This window comes from Chiroxiphia lanceolata, chromosome 1 (genome assembly GCF_009829145.1).
Source record: "Chiroxiphia lanceolata isolate bChiLan1 chromosome 1, bChiLan1.pri, whole genome shotgun sequence".
NCBI lineage: Eukaryota > Metazoa > Chordata > Aves > Passeriformes > Pipridae > Chiroxiphia > Chiroxiphia lanceolata.
The window spans coordinates 97,037,378-97,054,914 of record NC_045637.1 but is presented as its reverse complement, the minus strand read 5'-3'; the positions used below and the strand labels follow the sequence as shown (position 1 = coordinate 97,054,914).

The following is a 17,537-nucleotide window of genomic DNA, read 5'->3' as shown; positions in this document are numbered from 1 at the left end:
CCGAGAGACAGCAACGGGAGTTTGCAAATGGTTGTGTGGTTTTTAAAAAGCGTGTCGTGTTTCTGCGCTATTTGTGATTTCAAAATAAAAGGGATTTTGCATTAATGCCCAGCACACTTTTTTCCCCCCACAGTGTCTTCAAAGGCCAGCTGTGGTCTGGTGTCTCCGTTGGTCATTACACATAGTCATTGCACAGGAGTTAATGTGGGACAAAGAGTTGTCTCTGACCGACAAACACCAGTGACAGCTCTCATTGCACACACGAATGTTTTTTCCAACCGAAATGATTCCCAGAATATCCTCAAAACCTCTCTTTGAGAGTAAAGCAACTGGGCCAGGCTTAGGTCCTTAAGCACTACAGCTCTTACCCCAGCCACAGGCAGTCCTGTGTGTATCCCAGCTAACAAATGCATGAAAATTTTCCGGACAAGGTTACTTGCACTGTAGATCATAGAATGGTTTGGGTTGGAAGAGACCTTAAAGATCATCTAATTCCAACCCTCCAGCTGTGGACAGGAATGCCTTTCACTAGACCAGGTTGCTTGAAGTCTCATCCAACCTGGCCTTGAACACTTTGAGGGATGTCCCTCAACCTCTCTGGGCAACCTGTTCCAATGCTTCGCTACCCTCTGAGTAAAGAATTTCTTCCTAATATTGAAACTAAACTTAACATCCTTCAGCTTAAAGCCATTCCCCCTTGTTCTATCAGTACATGCCCTTGTAAAAAGTCCCTCCCCAGCTCTCTTGTGGGCCCCTTTTAGATACTGGAAGGCTGCTATAACGTTATCCTGGAGCCTTCTCTTCTCCAGGCTGAACAACCCCAACTCTCTCTGCCTTTCCTCATAGGAGAGGTGCTCCATCCCTCTGATCATCTTCATGGCCCTTCTCTGGACTCACTCCAATAGGTCCATGTCTTTCCTGTGCTAGGGACCCCAGATCTGCACACAGCACTCCAGGCGGGTCTTACAAGAGCAGAGTAGAAGGGCAGAATCACCTTCCTCAACTTCCATCCCTGGAGATGGAGGCTGGGAAGTACAGCTTCGGTACTGGGTTCACTAAGGTTGCGTTGAAGTGATCCCCCTTGCTGGTCAGCAGCCACTGGAGAGGAGGCCTAGCTTCTGTGATGACAGCAGCTCAGGAGCCGGGACACATCACTGCTATGGGCACCAGGAATCCCTGTCCTTCCTTCCACACTAAGAAATAACCAGCCATGGGGTGCTGCTGTGTCTCTCCTGACTGCTGTAGTGCTTTTAAAAGAATGGATTACAAAATCCTATCATCTTGAATTCTACATTTTAATATGCTGAACATTAAGGCAGTCAAGATTAATACTAAATCCTCTATAAAATTACAAATAAAAAGATAAACCCTAATAACATTTCATAGTAATGATATAAAACCATATATTGTTCTTGTTATCCTGGTAATGACTTCTTAGTATGATTTGCTTACATGAATTTCAAGTTCAGACATTTAAAGCAAAAATTCATTAACTAGCAAGATGGAGTTACAGCATATTAACTAGATTCTTAGTTAAGTCTACTTGAATTTTCTTCCTTAAAAAAACCCAAACAAACTATAAAATGCTTACACATTACCTGTTTCATATCCAAAACTTCCAAACTGCTTTGCTGATAAGATGTAATGGGTGATCTTTTAACTTACTGCTCACTGTTACCTGAGATCAAAGGACCACTGTAAAGTCTCTCTCAAAGTTATTCTCCCTATGAATTGAGAATGGAGGCCTATCTACACATTTTAGTTTTGAAGGAAAAAAAAACCACTGAAAGCACGACATGGGAGTTTTTTTCCTTTGTATATCAAATCAACAAATTTGAATGAACAAAATGAAGGAACAATTTGTTAGAGGAGCCAAAAAATAATAATTAAAGGAATGTTACTCTTTTTTAAGCAAAAATCCAGGACATACCTATCAAATGTGAAGAAAATGGGTGTGTTATGTGGTTAGATGTGGAGAGAATCAGATGGCTTCAAAGTTTTTTTTGTGCAACTTGAATATCTAATTTTAAAGCTATAGTTCAGGAGCTGATACATCTCTATTGGAGATATATCTGTATAGCAACATATGTGACAGAAGAAGACAATTGTACCAGAGCAGTACCATGTTCTAAGTAGATTTAATTTATAGAGTACCTTATAGACCTCCACATAGTCTGTTAAGCTAAATCACATTATGTTGCTGTGCGCTATTAGTTTTCTAAAATAGAAAGGGATCTGTTATACCAGCATTGTACAGAGCACTCCGAAATGGGTTTGTGGTTATGTGGAGAGAAGTATTGCGTAGTCTGTGAACTTCATCCCATCATTAAATATTACCACTGGTGTCCATGTAATCCTGCAGAGTGAGCTGATGCTGCACTGTTAATAAGGTGCTTGCACAATAACTGTTTCTTAAGTTTAGGCTTTCGAAGTATTGCGTTACCCTAAAAGACTTTCATGCAACACAATGTATGCATTTCCCAGCTGGGTTGTATAGACTAGCTTAAGCATGAAACTGGACAAGGACATACATTTCATCTGTCTACACTATGTGTAGGCAAAAAAAGCTGAGGCAGGAAATCTGTATTCATAAGCTTGAAATAGGTTTGTCTTAAGGGAAAAAACATAAGAATAAAATCCTTTAGAGCTGATAGGGGGAAAGAAAATAATAAAAAGAGACGTGTTATCCTTTTGCACATCAACTAGGGAGCACTTCACTGGGCATGGGGAGACCATTTAGAGCTGCCAGTATGTTTTCAACTGCTTCCTCTGTTATCATGTAAGTGGTCTTGTCTGTTTTAATGCCGAGGTGAGGCGTTATAATGAAATTCTTTAATTTTAACAAAGGATGATCTCTGGAAAAAAAGAAAAAAGAGTTGTTATCTACTGTTGTTCATCCAAATAGAGGACTCCTACTTTAGCTTTTGCACTTTATTTGAAGTTAATTTGATATAACAAGTCCCACTTAGAACCACAGAACCTGATCACCTGTGCTGAAGTAATTTTGGACTGTAAGAGGACACGTTAAGAGTTTATATTGTGCTCTTTTCTCCAGAAACAGATTTTTGCCATTAGGCAGCAATTCAAACTATGTCAGAAGAGAGGATTAAGTCCTCCTCACATATTCACACTACACAATGGTCTGAGCTTTAGTTATTCATTCCCACACAGGCATAACAGGACCAAACTCCTCCCAAACCCAAAATGCAGCCAGCACAATTAACTCTGAGAGGCACCATCCTGGTAGAGGCATCTTTTTACAGAAGCCAAGCAGCCTCTGGGCCCAAGAGGGCTACAAGTACTTCAGCCTCAAATTGTGGAAGGAAGCCTGTGGGGAAGGACATCTGGGGGCAATGCAGCAGGTCTCAGACGACATGGCTGAAGCAGCTTTCACCCATTCATGGCAAGTTGCACCTTCTAATAAAGCAATTTGCAAGTGAAGCACTGCTGCAGCTTCACAGGGTGATTCTATAGAGGTGGTCTAATGCTCTCCCTGCCTCCTGCTGTTTTCTGGCACCCAGGCTTCCCCTTGGCCTGTTATCAGCCCCAACATCTGGTCAGCATTCCATTCATATTCATGGCACTGTTATCCAAACCCCCATCCCAGGGAGCTCGGTGGCTGCCTCAACCACATCCCTGCCTGCTGCAGGGATATTTTCAGCCTCGGCAAGGTTCACCCATCCTTTCCAAGAAATAAGCAGAGATGACAACCTGGGCAGTGGTTCTGGGTAGGTTACATCCACAGCCGCGGCCCAAATAACACCAGTCTGCAGAGCCATCACCAGCGCCTCTTGGTCAACTACTGCACCTGGTTTGGAATAAGAGTGTCTCTGAGTGCAACTTGTGTTGCAGGTAATGAGCTCAGAGTGAAAGGAGAACGAAAGAGAAGAGAGAGGAATTTTTGCCATGCCCAATCTGTCCTCACTATGTGCACCACCTGCGCAGTGGCTGCAGCACAGCGCTGTGTGTAACACAACGGGAGCTGGCCCATGCTTTCTGGCCAGTCAACTGTTCTGGACGGTACCTCGGCTGATGTTAACCAGAGTAGCTGTGGGTTTCATTAGCTCCAGCTCTCTTTTCCCAATCAGGTTGCGTGTCTGAGGTGTCAGGCTCACCGCCACCATCACAAAATCTGCCTGCTGGAGTAAGCTGTCTATCTTTTCGCAGTAAGTGGCACCAACAGCTTGCTCCTCTTGCGCTTTCCTAGTGGGAGGAAAAGTATTTCAGGGCATCAGTCACGAAAATATTCTCTTCGTTGATGTCACCACTATAAAAACTAAAGGATCTGATTATCACATCCATGTAGCAAATAGGTGGCAAATTTAGGCTCAGCTGGATGTTTAGACCCTTCTGGAAGGCTTCAAGCCCTACAACAGGGGATGGATTGCATGCCTGCCTCTCAGCCACTGCAGTGCAGAGTCCAGGGGCTTCTATAAAGTCTGCAAATGGACTAAGGCTAAGCACTGGAGCAGATGGCAGCACATGGTCCATTCTCCAGGATTCCCAGTGGGGAAGGTGCTCAAACCAGAGCAGTGTTATTCACCAGAACTCATCCATGTAAGCTCTGAGCATGCTGGTGGTCCTCAGCCTGTTGGCACCCTCAGTAAGCCTGTCATTTTTTCATAAGTGAAATCAGCGAGGCAGCTCTTAGCCAGGCTTCTGGCTGCCCCAGGACTTCTACAGAGTTAAGTGTTCAGCAGAAAAGTTATCAAAGTAGAGAGAGATTTTTAGTTTTAATTTTTCACAATAAAAAGGAATACTTGCTATTTCTCCCATTCTTTGTAAATTTAGCTTCCTGAACTTTGGGACCTAAAGAAGCAATGACAGGAGATCCTGTGTACAATTTTCTGCTCCTGATTGCAAGAGAAGGGCTTTGAGTTATTTCCTCCTAATCTAGAAATAAAGAGGTCACACTAAGAAAATAACTTCAGAACTTTGGATCATGTGTCTCCTAACACATGCACTTCATTAGTTTCTTTCAGTGTACAGGTCAATAACCAGAGAATATGTAGGAACAGAACAGACTGGAACTACAGCCAATTTTGCAGCATGCAGAATGCATCTTGATTCAACACATAAGCTTGAAGTGTAAATGTACTTTAAAATAAAAAGGTTTTTAATTTCTGTTGCACTGTGCATTGATCATTCATCACAGCACTCTTAGATAAATATTACTTTAAAGACTGAAAAATATTAAACAGAGGGAGTTAGTGATGATCCACAGGGAAAAAAAAAGAGTTGTGCCTTTTGTTATATTTGTTTTGAGTGGTTTATGAAGAAATTCTGAAAGATCTTAAGGAGGGTGTTCACTAGTACTTTTTTTAATGTGAGTTTGCTCAGCTGTTTTTCTGAGTAACAGAAATGCCAAGCAAGGCTAAAAATTTCTGGCCTCATTCACCCTTCTGATTTGACTAGGGTTAGCTAGAGCAGTGACCCTCCTTCTGCAGTCTGCATATGGAGAGAATCACTGAAAGCCACATGGCCTAGCATTGCAGCTTCTCCCTTCAGTCAGAGGGAGTAAAGTTCTCTCAGGGTAGGTCATGGTTTGTTCTGCTTGTTGTCTGCACCTTGTCTGATTGGAAGGGCCTCAAGTTATATATGGGGATCTTGCTTGCTTTTACAGTGAAGAGTCCTTGTGCTGAATGTCTAACAAGGATCAGATTCCCAGACTCACAAGTTAGGAGGGGCTAAAAATAAAAGGTGAAATAAGGTTAAATAGTTGCTAAAATGGCTTGAGGAGAAAGAGGGTTTACTCAAGAATAGCTCTCAAGTTAATCATATTGTGCCAAGTATATGTTTCTTAGTTTTCCAGACACTGAGTTTCAACAAGATCCCTCAAAATATGCAGTAAAAATAAACAAAAGGTAGAGTTATGTGTCACTATAGTATGATATGAAAAGAATTAAAAAAAAAAAGTATAAGCTTGATTTCCATTTTTCTGCTCATATCTGCAGGAAACCTTGAAATTTCTAATATAAAATCTCAATTAAGTTTCCAAGTGTTTAATCACCAAGTAACTCTTTACAGGACTGATTTAAGACAACCATTCTTTTTTTTTTTCCCTTTTGTTTCAATCTTGGCCCTATTCCCTCAGTTTTTGCTACACTTCTGACATAATTTCTTGAAAAGAAAATACTGGCTACCTAGAAGAGAGTTTCTGCTGCACTTAAGGTCAGGACATACATTTACCTCTGTGTCCTGTTGTGGTACAAAATCTTCATATCAAATGCTTTGGCTCTCAGAGCAATCTTATATCCAATGCGGCCCATGCCAATGATCCCCAGAGTAGCTCCAGAAACTTTAACTCCCAGAATATCAGCTTCACAGTAATCCATACTTGAAGAAATTGCAATGTGATGGACTGCAAGAAAAATACTCAAATATGAGAAGTGAATGGAGTCCAATACAGAGGTACAAGGCAAAAGAATCTGAACTTGTTGTGATACTACAGCACACTTCTAATGATTACAAACACATGATTTTGTAATGTCCTAGGTAACTCCCTAATATATCATCTTTCCCTCCTACCTGTATATGTGACATTATCATTTATTCTTACTATACTACAAAAAGCCTTTTGATGTAATTTCTCCCAAAAATCCTTTTACTGTTTTAGACTCATGAAAATATTGCCCTGTTCTTCATCAACAATCAAAATGATTATTGACAATAAGAATGCAGAGTTTGGAAATGTCACGTGGAGAATACCACCAGATATTTGGTTTGCTTATTTAGAATAAGAAGAGGTTTCCTGTTCATATCTGTCACTCTGCTTTGAAAGAAAAGTGCAACTGCTTCAAAAATCACTGTGGTAATTTCCATAATTACCTGTTAAGCCTGTACAATTTTGGATAGTTCTACAACACATAAAATACAGTTATATACACAAAGTCAGCACTTATTAATCTGCTAGGAAGATGACAAGCTTCTGATACTTCAGTCTTCTGATATTGCCAGCTTATCTAGAACATAAGCAGAATGTTGTTAAAGTATGAAAAAAAAAGACTCAGGGGAAAAAAACTCAATCATGTGAGGGCAGAGCTGTCAGAAATGCCACCAGGGATAGTTTACGTAGATAGGAACAAGAAATTAATCTCCCCTTTAATCTGTCTCCTCCTTGCGATGTAGAAACAGATTTAGAGTGAGATAACCCTCCTTTGAGTTTCTATGAATGCTGTGGTGCAGGATTTGGCAAGTCAAAGTCAGGTAAATTCAATAGGATAAACCTGGGGGATCTTTTCCTGAAGCAGGAGGCATTCTAACAAAGGCAAGAGTAGGTCTATTTGGGGAAATAGCAAGAAAAAATTGTTGAACAAACTAGAAAGGATGTTATAAGCAGAAAAGGGAGCAGGCTGCTTTATTACTCTCTACTGCCCCTTAAATGCCCCAATTCTGCACCAATCCATTTCAGTCCCCAAGAATATGCCCATGCCTCTATCAGCATTGTGGATCCCTTCCAACTTCTTCTATGATTCTATATACCCTTGTTCTGCTTCACTGTTGTCTCAAACACTAATTTATTCTGCCAGCCTGTGGCTCCAGTGATTGTCTGATCTTTGGCATCTCCCTCTTTTGGTTATAGCATTGTAACACTGTCACATTGAAAAGCACATCTTATGTCGGTCAAATGTCATAGTCACTGAAAATGCACTGCTGCAGGAGGTAATGGAATTTAAAGTTTATGTATGTAGAAAGCACACATCAGTGTGTTGTTCACCTGAAACTGTTAAATTAATTCTACAGCCATACTTATTTTAAAAACTAAATTCCAGTTTCTAGGAACACTTGGTCCATAAAGCAAGAAGTTGTATTTAAATTAATGTTATTAGATTCTGGTCAAGTATTTACAATCCTGTGAAAACTAAATTCATACGATTTTATTTATATGTGGTTGAAATATAGGTTATGTATGTCTATGTATAATGTAACAATTTAAGTACATTTATCATACTTAATTCACATTTTATGTGAAACTATGTGCACCACACATAACTCTGTAAGAAAATTCAAGTTAATGGTAGGTAAATCTTGTATGACTTTTAGAAGTCACAAAAGAATTGAGATGTTACCTTCCACTAGTCTTCTAGCAGATGCTAGCAGCAAAGCCATCCCAGCATCTGCTGTGCTGCTGCAAACAGCACGTGGAGCATTAGCCATCTTCACACCAAAGCTAGCTATAAGTTTCAGATCCAGGTGATCCATCCCCACTCCTGAATTCGCAATGACTTTCAAGTTTGGCAGGCTCTGGAGGAGCTCTTGGTCAATGACTGGTTTGTGCCACCACAGATAGATTGCTTGGACCTTTCTGCTTAAATGCTTCCTGTTTTCAAGCAATTCCTTCATGGTGATGAGGTAGAAATGTTTCCTCAGGAATGCCACATGGCTGTGCAGTATCCCACATATGCCACCGATTTCATTTACCAAAAGCCCAGGTAGTTCTCCTCCTTCCATGATCTGCACAAAACAGAAAGACACAAATCATCAGAAGACAGACGTAATTATTTCCAGACATTTTAAAGAATAATCACTGTCATGTCCTGTTTCATGACATCTATAGCAAGAGATCCTATAAACCATGTATTTAGGTAGGAAAGTAAGCAAAGCAAGACAAGAAAGCAGCTCTTTTCAATATACTACCTGTTATATACACATACATGTGTACACACACACACACACACGATATTCACACGATCAGGCCTGAACAAGTTCTGCCCTCCGTGATTTCCAAGATTTCATATTACTGCTACCATGCTCAAAACACAACAATTACTTCTCACCAATTACTTAGCTTCAGACCATCAACAGTCTGGTGCAATAAATCTCCTTTTGCAATTAACTTGTCTAGGCAGTTTAGAAAAATGTCAGACCAAATCTAGTTCATGAAAATAAACTGCACAGTTTCATCATGAACTTTGAATTACCAGGTTAATTTTTAAATGCATCATTGCAGAGATTTTTGCAGTCTCCTGTCCTGGAGAGATCCCAGTGACTGCAGTGCCTTCTCCTGAGCCTATCATAAATTAATAAAATAATAGATGCTTAGGCAAGTGTTTTCTGAGAAGGACTTATGCACTCAAAACTAGTTGATATTTTTGGTTTTTTAGGAATCACTGACCATCTGGTCTTGGTTCCCAGAGGGTCTGTGAATTGACAGTTGCTTTTTTCGTTTTTTGGGGTTTTTTGGTTTGGTTTTGTTTTTGTTTGGTTGGTTGGGGGTTTTTTTGTTGTTGTTGTTGTTTTAAATAGACTATTTATAGCTGCTTTGATTTTCTACATCAATCTTGGGAAGAGTGAGGGGTAGAGTGTTCAAGGGCTGAAGACCTTGGAAACCCCTATAGCAATACTTTCTGTTGCCTTGTTAGTAGTATTTCAGTATTTGCATTTGAATGTCTAATTCTTGGGTCTGTCTACACTTCCTGTGCTAAAACTTCATTTTACCATTCCTTCAAGAAGCCTGACCATATTGCAAAACAACAGAAAGGCTTCCTGACTTTAGGGGGGTGACAAACACTTTACTGAATTTTCTGGCTTTGTTGCTTGCTCCTAGGAAAGAGAATGTAATAAAAAGCTTGGCCCTGGGCTGCAAATTAGGACTGACCACTTATTTTGCTTTAGGCTGTGCTCTCACCCATGTGATTTCAATGCTAGTTCACCATTGCTTCATGGCCAGTCAAGATAAAAGCATCAATTTTTGTCTTCATGGAGGAACAAAATCTCCTGGAATTTACTTTGTTTTTCAAACGATCACCTCAGGAAAATCAAAGACACTTTTTGAACGATTGTCATTGCTGTAACATGTAGATGAAGCAGAATTCTTCTTACATTAGGAAAAATGTAGGCCTACAATTACTTCAAAGGACATTTCTTCAGTGTTTTGGTATGAAAATAGAATATTGCAATATTGGCTGAAGAATGTGTCAGGATACAGTCAAATTTCCGCAGAGAACTAAAGTTCATTCATCTTTAATAGATTTCAGTGTTATACAAACTGCTTGGTGTACTTGCTCATCATTCTGTAGCAGCAGCAGAACAAGGGTATGCAACACCCCAATTTTGAAGCCTCAGGTTCAACTGGGAATATTACTTCTATTTAAGGCTTCAAAAGAACCAAACTTTTAAAAAGGCTTTAGTTCGTTATTACCTCGAATTCATGTCCAGAGGAAACAGTGCCATGCTTTCTCTAAGGGAATTTCTTTCAACTTAGTGAGAAAACAAACATTTTGGTGAAAGGTTTTACAGGGATAGTGTATAAACAAGGCAGAAGTATTTCACCAAAACACCCAGCACAAAGGTCCAGTCCACAAAAGCACCCCTACAAAGTAACCAGTACACCAGCTTAGTAAACACGAGTCATTGGTTCTAAGTTACTCAAGGAAAATCAGAGTAAAGGAAAAAGTTAAAGAAGAGTAAAGGAAAGAGTAAAGGAAGAATAGAGATTAATAAGAATAGAGAAAGAGAAGAGAAGAAAGAATAAGAGAAAAATAGTTACAGCCGAGGATCCGATGGCTCACACAATGCCAGCCAGAAGAGAAACACCCGCACAGAGTGAGCCCCGTGGTCCCCCATTTATAAGGTTCGGCCAGCATGGTCAAGCCTTGCAGGCGGGACATGCAGGTCACTGACCACTCAGTACCCCCCTGGCCAGAGTGAGGTGTGCTGGAGGCAATCACAGGCTCCAGGGGGCGTGGTGCGGGCTACCCCTGTGTCCTTTTCGGTGGACAGCTGCCCCACGCAGGCGTCTGGTGCTGCCAAGTGCTTTCCAAGGGCGGGCCTGTGTCGCGACGAGGAAAGTGAGGGACCCTCAATGTAAGAATCAGCAAACTTCGTTTATTGACAAGTGTTAGCAACTTAATATAGGCCTTGCAATTAGCTCATGCATATTGCAAAAGCCGAGCTCACCATTGGTTCTGGCTCAGATGTTGCTCCCACCCCTTACTCCCCTCTCATATTTACACAGGTGGCTCTTAGTTGCTGTTGCTCCGTTCCTGTTTGCCATCCAACTAGCAGGCACAAAAACACCGTGGCCTTGGCATGGCCTTGCTGTCTCAGATCTTCCCTCGGGCCTAGACAGGCCGTGTTCTATACTCTGACAGCTCGTCCATAGCCTTAGCCATGTCCATATGCCCTCGCCCTGCTAGCCAGTCCTCTACAATACCCCTGTTTTTATTTGAGGCCAACAATACTTTCTCTGTCATAGCACTTAGACGTTTAACAATACAAGAAAAGGCAACACAAACTATTACTAAGATTATAACAATTGTCAATAACCATCGTAGGCTTTCTTTAACAAAACTTAGAACCCATTAAGACATAGAACCAAAAATAGATTGAAGCCACGAGTCTATAGGACTGGTTGCCACCATTACTTTCTTTGTGTGTTCTGTTAACCATTGTAGTTGTCTATGTATGGAGTTTGCATGGTCTGAAAGATTAAAACAACACATACCATCAAAGTCCTTACAGCCATGGCCTTCTGCTAATAACAGAAAGTCAGTAGCAGCTCGATTTTGTAATACAGCATGACGTAAACTATTAACGTCTTGTGCAAGCTCTGCTATTATTCGGGTGGTTATATTTTATTGTTTCACAGCCCAGCATGCAAGTTTGCGAACAGATGTTAGTGCTTGTGCCGTGCCTATCCCTGGATAATAGATCTAAAAATAGCAGCTGTTTTACCCCATAGTTCGACCTTGTCATCACAGTCCGAGGAAAGTTGGTGTAAGCTCCTCTTTTGCCTGTGTGATGAAGTCAGATTAACAAGTTGTAAAAAAGACAGGGACAACAGTGTAAGTGACCCTATATAGCAGGGCCCCCCGAAGGCACGCACAGGTATGCCAGGCCAAGCTCTATCACTACAAAGAAGAAACACACCTGGTGGAAAAGCGCGTGCAGTGTTGTTAACCCAAATGCCCGGAAAGGAAGGCCTTACTTCAGCTCCATATGCTCCAAGGCCGTGGTTGTTACTACTATTAGTACCACAATAGTCTCCTGCATTTTTATAATTAAACCCTGGAGTACGTGAAGTGACATTAGTCCAGCTGGACAAGTCGTGGCTTTGATAAACACTTAACCCAGATTGAAATAATCTCAACATAAAACAGGTTTGAGTCCTATTATCACTTGTGTTACGTACAGACAGTGATCTCATTAAATCTAACTCTTGGGGATCCCAAGGCAAAGAGGTGTTGAGGGCCTTTATAAGGCAGGCAGATGCATTAGAAATAACTGTTTCGGTCTTAAACCACGATGAAACCCAACCAGTAAACACTAAGTTCAACCTATACACTGAACTAAAAGGCATGACAAATAAACAAGTGTGAAAACGATCTGAGGCAGATGCTAAAGACAAATAAAAGGACGATTGACTTGTTATAGTTATTGGAGGGGATCTTCTTGCCAGAGTAAGACCACCCACTCTTGCAACTGTTGCTCCTGAAAATTGTCAGAATGTTTGAGCAGGTCAAATAGAGGTGCCAGCTGGGTGTTGGCAATTGCAAGTACGATGCAATCTAATTCAAAGACTTTAATAGCTACTGTATGTCAGTAAGAGTTTTAGCATTAATACCCAATTGAACTGGTTGAGGAAAGACTGCTTTCTGTGTACGTGAACCCTAAATATTTCCAGGGTATTTTTCACTGCACTGTGTCAGGAGCAACTACTAGGCCAAAGAATTGTAGACTCTTTTTGGTTTCAGCATCTAACACACCCAGCTGATCCTCAGTGGCTACAGCCAGCAGAAATATCATCTATATAATGACAACAAAAGACAGTCAGAAAATTGCATTAGTACAGGGAATAATGTTGGAAACATAAACCACTGACAAATTATAGAAAAGCCTTTCATTCTATGGGAGAGGGTTTTCTATAGATAACACTCATAAGGTTCTGCACGAATAATAGATGGAATTGAAAATGCAAATTTTTTCTCTATCACTGGGATCTAACTGGATTGTGAAAAGATAACCTGTCAAATCAATAATAACAATGGGTTATTCAGCAGAAGGCACAGAAGGGGTCAGTAAGCCAATGCTTACTAACCATGACTGCACCAACCCGTCTGAGATCATGCAACAGTTTTCATCTCACATATTTTTTCTTTATCACAAACACATGGGTAATTAAAGGATTCTGAGATGGTTCAATGTAATCAGCATCAAGCTGCTTTTTGACAAGCTGTTGCAGGGCCAACAGCTGCTCTGTAGGTAGGAGCCATTGCTTAAGTCATACAGGATCTGTATGTTCTAAAAGAAAACTCTGAGCAGTACCTCCTAGTATCACAACTCTAACCTTTAGAATGACTACAGAAGTTTGTTTGTTTGTTTGTTTGGACAATTAACAGCAAGCTTTGAGCATCACAAAGAGTACAGGTTGCCTTCTACAACCCTAAACATTCACTAGTCAAATTATGCAAGCAATACGTCTGGTATGAAACAAGTAGTAGTCACAAGTAGTGAGGCTATTTTGCTGAGAACACAGCTGTAATGGGTAGGGTATGTTTTAAGGAGAAGAGACTAGCCGTTTTACAATGAATATTGCTACCAGCTGTTGCACGGGAGGGGTTTTGAAGACAATATATAAGGACTCTTTAAAACAACACTTCAGCTCTGGTCACACTGATCAACGTAACTGGTCTGCTCTGGCCTCCAGCCAGGAGGCCTGAAGACACACTATGCACAACGCTGCAGATGTTTTGAGAAGGCACACAGCCTTGACAGTCTGCAAGGGCCCCTCTGCAACGAGCTGAACAAGCAAGGCAGCAACATCGACAGCACCTGATTTAAATCCTGGAAAACACAGAAAAGCTCAAAACGACCCTCACTACTGCCATAGCAGATGCAACTGCAATTATTTGATGGTCTAAGGACCCCACCCCGGCACAAGCCTGCATTATCTCTAGCTAGTTATGTAACTAGCAGCTTCTATAACTGTCACAAAACTTGTTTCTCTACAGCGACTTGCAGCTTCTGCACGAATTATAAGAATGGTTCCCGGGCACCTGGATGCATAGTGGTGCACCTTGCTCCAGGCTCTGCTAACCTTGCAGTCTGCACTAATGTTTGCTGGCTTATGGTTTTTACTCGCTCTAAGACTAGTGGTCTCCTGCACAGCTTGCACAGCTAAGGAACAACAGCAGTGAAAAAACTCTACCTGAGACTTAACTTGCATAAATTTCATACAAGGCTGTAATAGAATACCAAATTTTTGTAAGAATCTCTTATTTAACTTCAGTCTTAACACCTTGTTAAAATCTCGACACTGACAGAAAGTATTTTTAAGTTTACACAGTTACACATTCATGTAGCTTTTCTCTTTCGCACAATCTTTTTCCATACACTCTTAGGTGGCCACCTCAGACATCCATCATTCACACACACATTTTCAAGTAGTCATTGGCTGTGCGCTTCTTATCAGTTTCATAATTCAAAGGAAATTTATGGCATAGTTGCCAACAGCAATCTGCAAATCCTGCATAACTCTCCATGTAAAAGACAAATGCAGCAAGAAAGAACAGAATATTATCTTGGAAATTTTCAACCCTTCTTATAGAGCAATGATATTCTGTCATAAAGGCAATAAAACTACTTCTGCAGGGGGTAGAACTATATCCCCTTTTGTCTCATCGTTCCGTCTGCAAACCTTCTACCTGCTCCCGGGGGAAACAGCCAAATTTCATGTAAGAGAAGCAAAATGGCAAACTATAGGAAATTCCTAACAGCTTTCTGCAATATATAAAAAGCTAAGCACGGATGTTGCGTTATTTCTAATCTTACTTCAAGGGATTTTTCGTCAGTCTCCCTTTCTGTCTTTGGAGAAAGCGTTTGAGAATGCTATGAACACGCTGCATGCGTAACACCTATTGCTGTAAAAACAGTGCAATCTTATTTGATTTATAAGTTGGGGTATTGTTAATCTTAAATTGTTTTTTCCCTTTTCCCTTTTTTCCGTGTTTTACCGTCTTTGCCCCCCCACGCCCCTCATTGCTGAAGGACGAAGGAGGAGGAGGAGGGGCCGGGCTCACTCAGAGAAAATCAGCAGAAGGAACTTAACTTAATCACAGGGTCTGCTTAAGAAAAGACAAAAACATAGGAGAGAGAGAAAACAGCTGCAAACAGGCACGTTTCAGAGAGGGGGTGATTGGTGTAACGAGGAAAAAAGAGAAACAGCTTCCCCCCTCCCCCGACTGCACTTCCAAAGCCGTTGCTACCGTTATCAACTCGCCGCTCTAGGAAGAGGAGCGGCACTAGGGAAAAAACATTCGCTGTAAAGAAGGGGAGGGGAACCTACACCTCTTGGGACCATGGCTGTCAGCAGTGCGGGGGAAACAGAGCCCCCCCGCCGCCCGCCGCGCCCGGGGCCGCCGGCGTGCACGCGCGCGGGCGCACCGCTCCGAGCCGGGGCCGCGCACGGCGCCGCGACCACCGCCAATGCCGCCCGGCACCGCCCCGGGTTCGCTCAGCACGGCGGCGCAGGCACCCAGCGCCGTGAACACAGCCACAAATGCGCGGCGCAGTCCCGCAGCACAGTTCAGATGAAAAGCTGGAAATGTCTTAAGGTGGAACTCAGTCATAGTGCTCGTAAAGTTCATCCCCGGTCCATCAGCAGTACTTTCACGCCGCAGCCGTCGTCTCCGATCGTCCTGGATATGCACTGCCGAGACGCCAGCACCGCGTTCATTTTGCCGGGGCCGCTCGGTCGTCCCCGGCCCCGCTCCGTGATCTCTGGTCCCGCTCCGGCTCCCTTTAACTCCGCTCGACTCCCTTTTTGCACGATTTCTCCGTATGATGGTATCTAGTAGCATTCTAATGTCCTCAAACTGTGCTTTAATGTCTTCTACTGTTCCAGATAACAATCGCCAAGTTGTAAGGAGGGAAGCAGCAACTTTTTCTCCCTTAGAGTCAGCAGTAAAGAGCTTATCACTAAGTTCTTTCCAAGTAGAGATAGTAAAGGCAGTTACAGCGTTCGCTTCAAATCCCTGGCCCCTACACGAAAGCAGCATCTGTCGCAAAGCCAGTTCGTCTAATTTTTGTCTTTTTTAAGCATCAAAAACTACATTAGGGTCCACAAAACAACCTTTAGCAACCCCCGTCGCAAGCAATCTTGGTAATTCTTTTTTCAAATCTAAACCCTTAACTCCCCGCTTTTCTAAAAAGCACTGGAGTAATGAACGCGCCGCTTGTCTTTCCATACCTATTCAGCGCGCTGTTGCAGCCCTTTGAAGACTTCGGCGGCGTTGTCGGCCAGGACCCTCCTGTAAGGTCGCCTGGGGCACAGAGTCCAGCTCTTTTGCCTCTTGTGTTGCTTCAAGACCGACCGGTTACTACGTCAGACCACGGCTTCTACTACGTCGGACCAGGGCTTCGGGGAGCGCAGATTTAACTTAGCTCCTGTTCAGGTTTCGGGGAGCGCAGATTTAACTTAGCTCCTGTTCAGGTTTCGGGGAGCGCAGATTTAACTTAGCTCCTGTTCAGGTTTCGGGGAGCGCAGATTTAACTTAGCTCCTGTTCAGGTTTCGGGGAGCGCAGATTTAACTTAGCCCCTGTTCAGACGCCATCTGTCGTGACGAGGGAAGAATGAGACGCTCAATATGAGAATCAGCAAACTTCGTTTATTGATCACTACTAACAGCTTAATATACACTCTATAATTAGCTCATACATATTGCAAAAGCTAAGCTTATCATTGGTTCCGCTTAAATGTTGACCTCATTCCTTACTCCCTAACATTGTTGACACTTAGATGTTAATTCTGTCTCTTACTCCTTTCCTTTGTTGACACAGGTGGCTTTCAGTTGCTTTTTGTTTTGCTAATCACAGTGTCCTGTTTACCAGCCAACTAACACGTACAAGGGCACTGTAACCTCGTTGTCTCAGATCTTCTCACGGGCCTAGACAGGCCCTGTTCTATACTCTAACAGCTCATCCATAGCTTTAGCTATATCCATATGTCCCTGTCTTGCTAGCCAGCCCTCTACAGGATAGTGTATAAACAAGGCAGAAGTATTTCACCAAAACACCCAGCACAAAGGTCCAGTCCACAAAAGCACCCCTACAAAGTAACCAGTACACCAGCTTAGTAAACACGAGTCATTGGTTCTAAGTTACTCAAGGAAAATCAGAGTAAAGGAAAAAGTTAAAGAAGAGTAAAGGAAAGAGTAAAGGAAGAATAGAGATTAATAAGAATAGAGAAAGAGAAGAGAAGAAAGAATAAGAGAAAAACAGTTACAGCCGAGGATCCGATGGCTCACACAATGCCAGCCAGAAGAGAAACACCCGCACAGAGTGAGCCCCGTGGTCCCGCATTTATAAGGTTTGGCCAGCATGGTCAAGCCTCGCAGGCGGGACATGCAGGTCACTGACCACTCAGTACCCCCCTGGCCAGAGTGAGGTGTGCTGGAGGCAATCACAGGCTCCAGGGGGCGTGGTGCGGGCTACCCCTGTGTCCTTTTCGGTGGACAGCTGCCCCACGCAGGCGTCTGGTGCTGCCAAGTGCTTTCCGAGGGCGGGCCTGACCTTGTCCCCCAAGGCCCGCCCACTCC

At 42.4% G+C, this 17,537-nt stretch overlaps 2 protein-coding genes across 5 annotated transcripts; both read right to left on the bottom strand.

Moving 5' to 3' along the window:
- Positions 1 to 1,281: 1,281 nt before the first annotated feature.
- LOC116795470 (probable 2-ketogluconate reductase) lies at positions 1,282 to 10,591 on the bottom strand. Of its 4 annotated transcripts, none has more exons than XM_032705245.1 (6): positions 10,490 to 10,591; positions 8,070 to 8,454; positions 6,190 to 6,361; positions 4,025 to 4,203; positions 3,678 to 3,808; positions 1,282 to 2,855 (listed from the first exon to the last, which is right to left on the bottom strand). In XM_032705245.1, exons 2-6 carry the CDS (start codon positions 8,449 to 8,451, stop codon positions 2,799 to 2,801), a joined length of 921 nt encoding a protein of 306 aa, XP_032561136.1. In that variant the 5' UTR covers positions 8,452 to 8,454; positions 10,490 to 10,591; the 3' UTR covers positions 1,282 to 2,798. The 4 variants fall into 4 exon arrangements, with proteins under 4 accessions (XP_032561136.1, XP_032561109.1, XP_032561117.1 ...); XM_032705218.1 differs by having other exon boundaries at positions 3,712 to 3,808; XM_032705226.1 differs by lacking the exon at positions 10,490 to 10,591 and adding an exon at positions 8,837 to 8,941 and having other exon boundaries at positions 3,712 to 3,808.
- Positions 10,592 to 14,935: 4,344 nt separating this feature from the next.
- Positions 14,936 to 16,166, bottom strand: LOC116795520. Its single transcript, XM_032705288.1, has 3 exons — positions 16,128 to 16,166; positions 15,449 to 16,018; positions 14,936 to 15,382 (listed from the first exon to the last, which is right to left on the bottom strand). Exons 2-3 carry the CDS (start codon positions 15,996 to 15,998, stop codon positions 15,243 to 15,245), a joined length of 690 nt encoding a protein of 229 aa, XP_032561179.1. The 5' UTR covers positions 15,999 to 16,018; positions 16,128 to 16,166; the 3' UTR covers positions 14,936 to 15,242.
- Between the last annotated feature and the right edge of the window lie 1,371 nt (positions 16,167 to 17,537).

Excerpts from the sequence above, each read along its gene's own strand:
- LOC116795470 (XM_032705218.1), bottom strand. The coding sequence starts at position 8,451 with ATGGAAGGAGGAGAACTACCTGGGCTTTTGGTAAATGAAATCGGTGGC. Across the intron at positions 6,362-8,069 it reads TGCTAGAAGACTAGTGGAAG|TCCATCACATTGCAATTTCT; the intron begins GTAACATCTCAA and ends TTTTTCTTGCAG. Across the intron at positions 2,856-3,711 it reads TACCCAGAACCACTGCCCAG|AGATCATCCTTTGTTAAAAT; the intron begins GTTGTCATCTCT and ends CTTTTTTTCCAG.
- LOC116795520 (XM_032705288.1), bottom strand. The coding sequence starts at position 15,998 with ATGCTGCTTTCGTGTAGGGGCCAGGGATTTGAAGCGAACGCTGTAACT. Across the intron at positions 15,383-15,448 it reads CGCCGCCGTGCTGAGCGAAC|GCGCCCGCGCGCGTGCACGC; the intron begins CCGGGGCGGTGC and ends GCTCGGAGCGGT.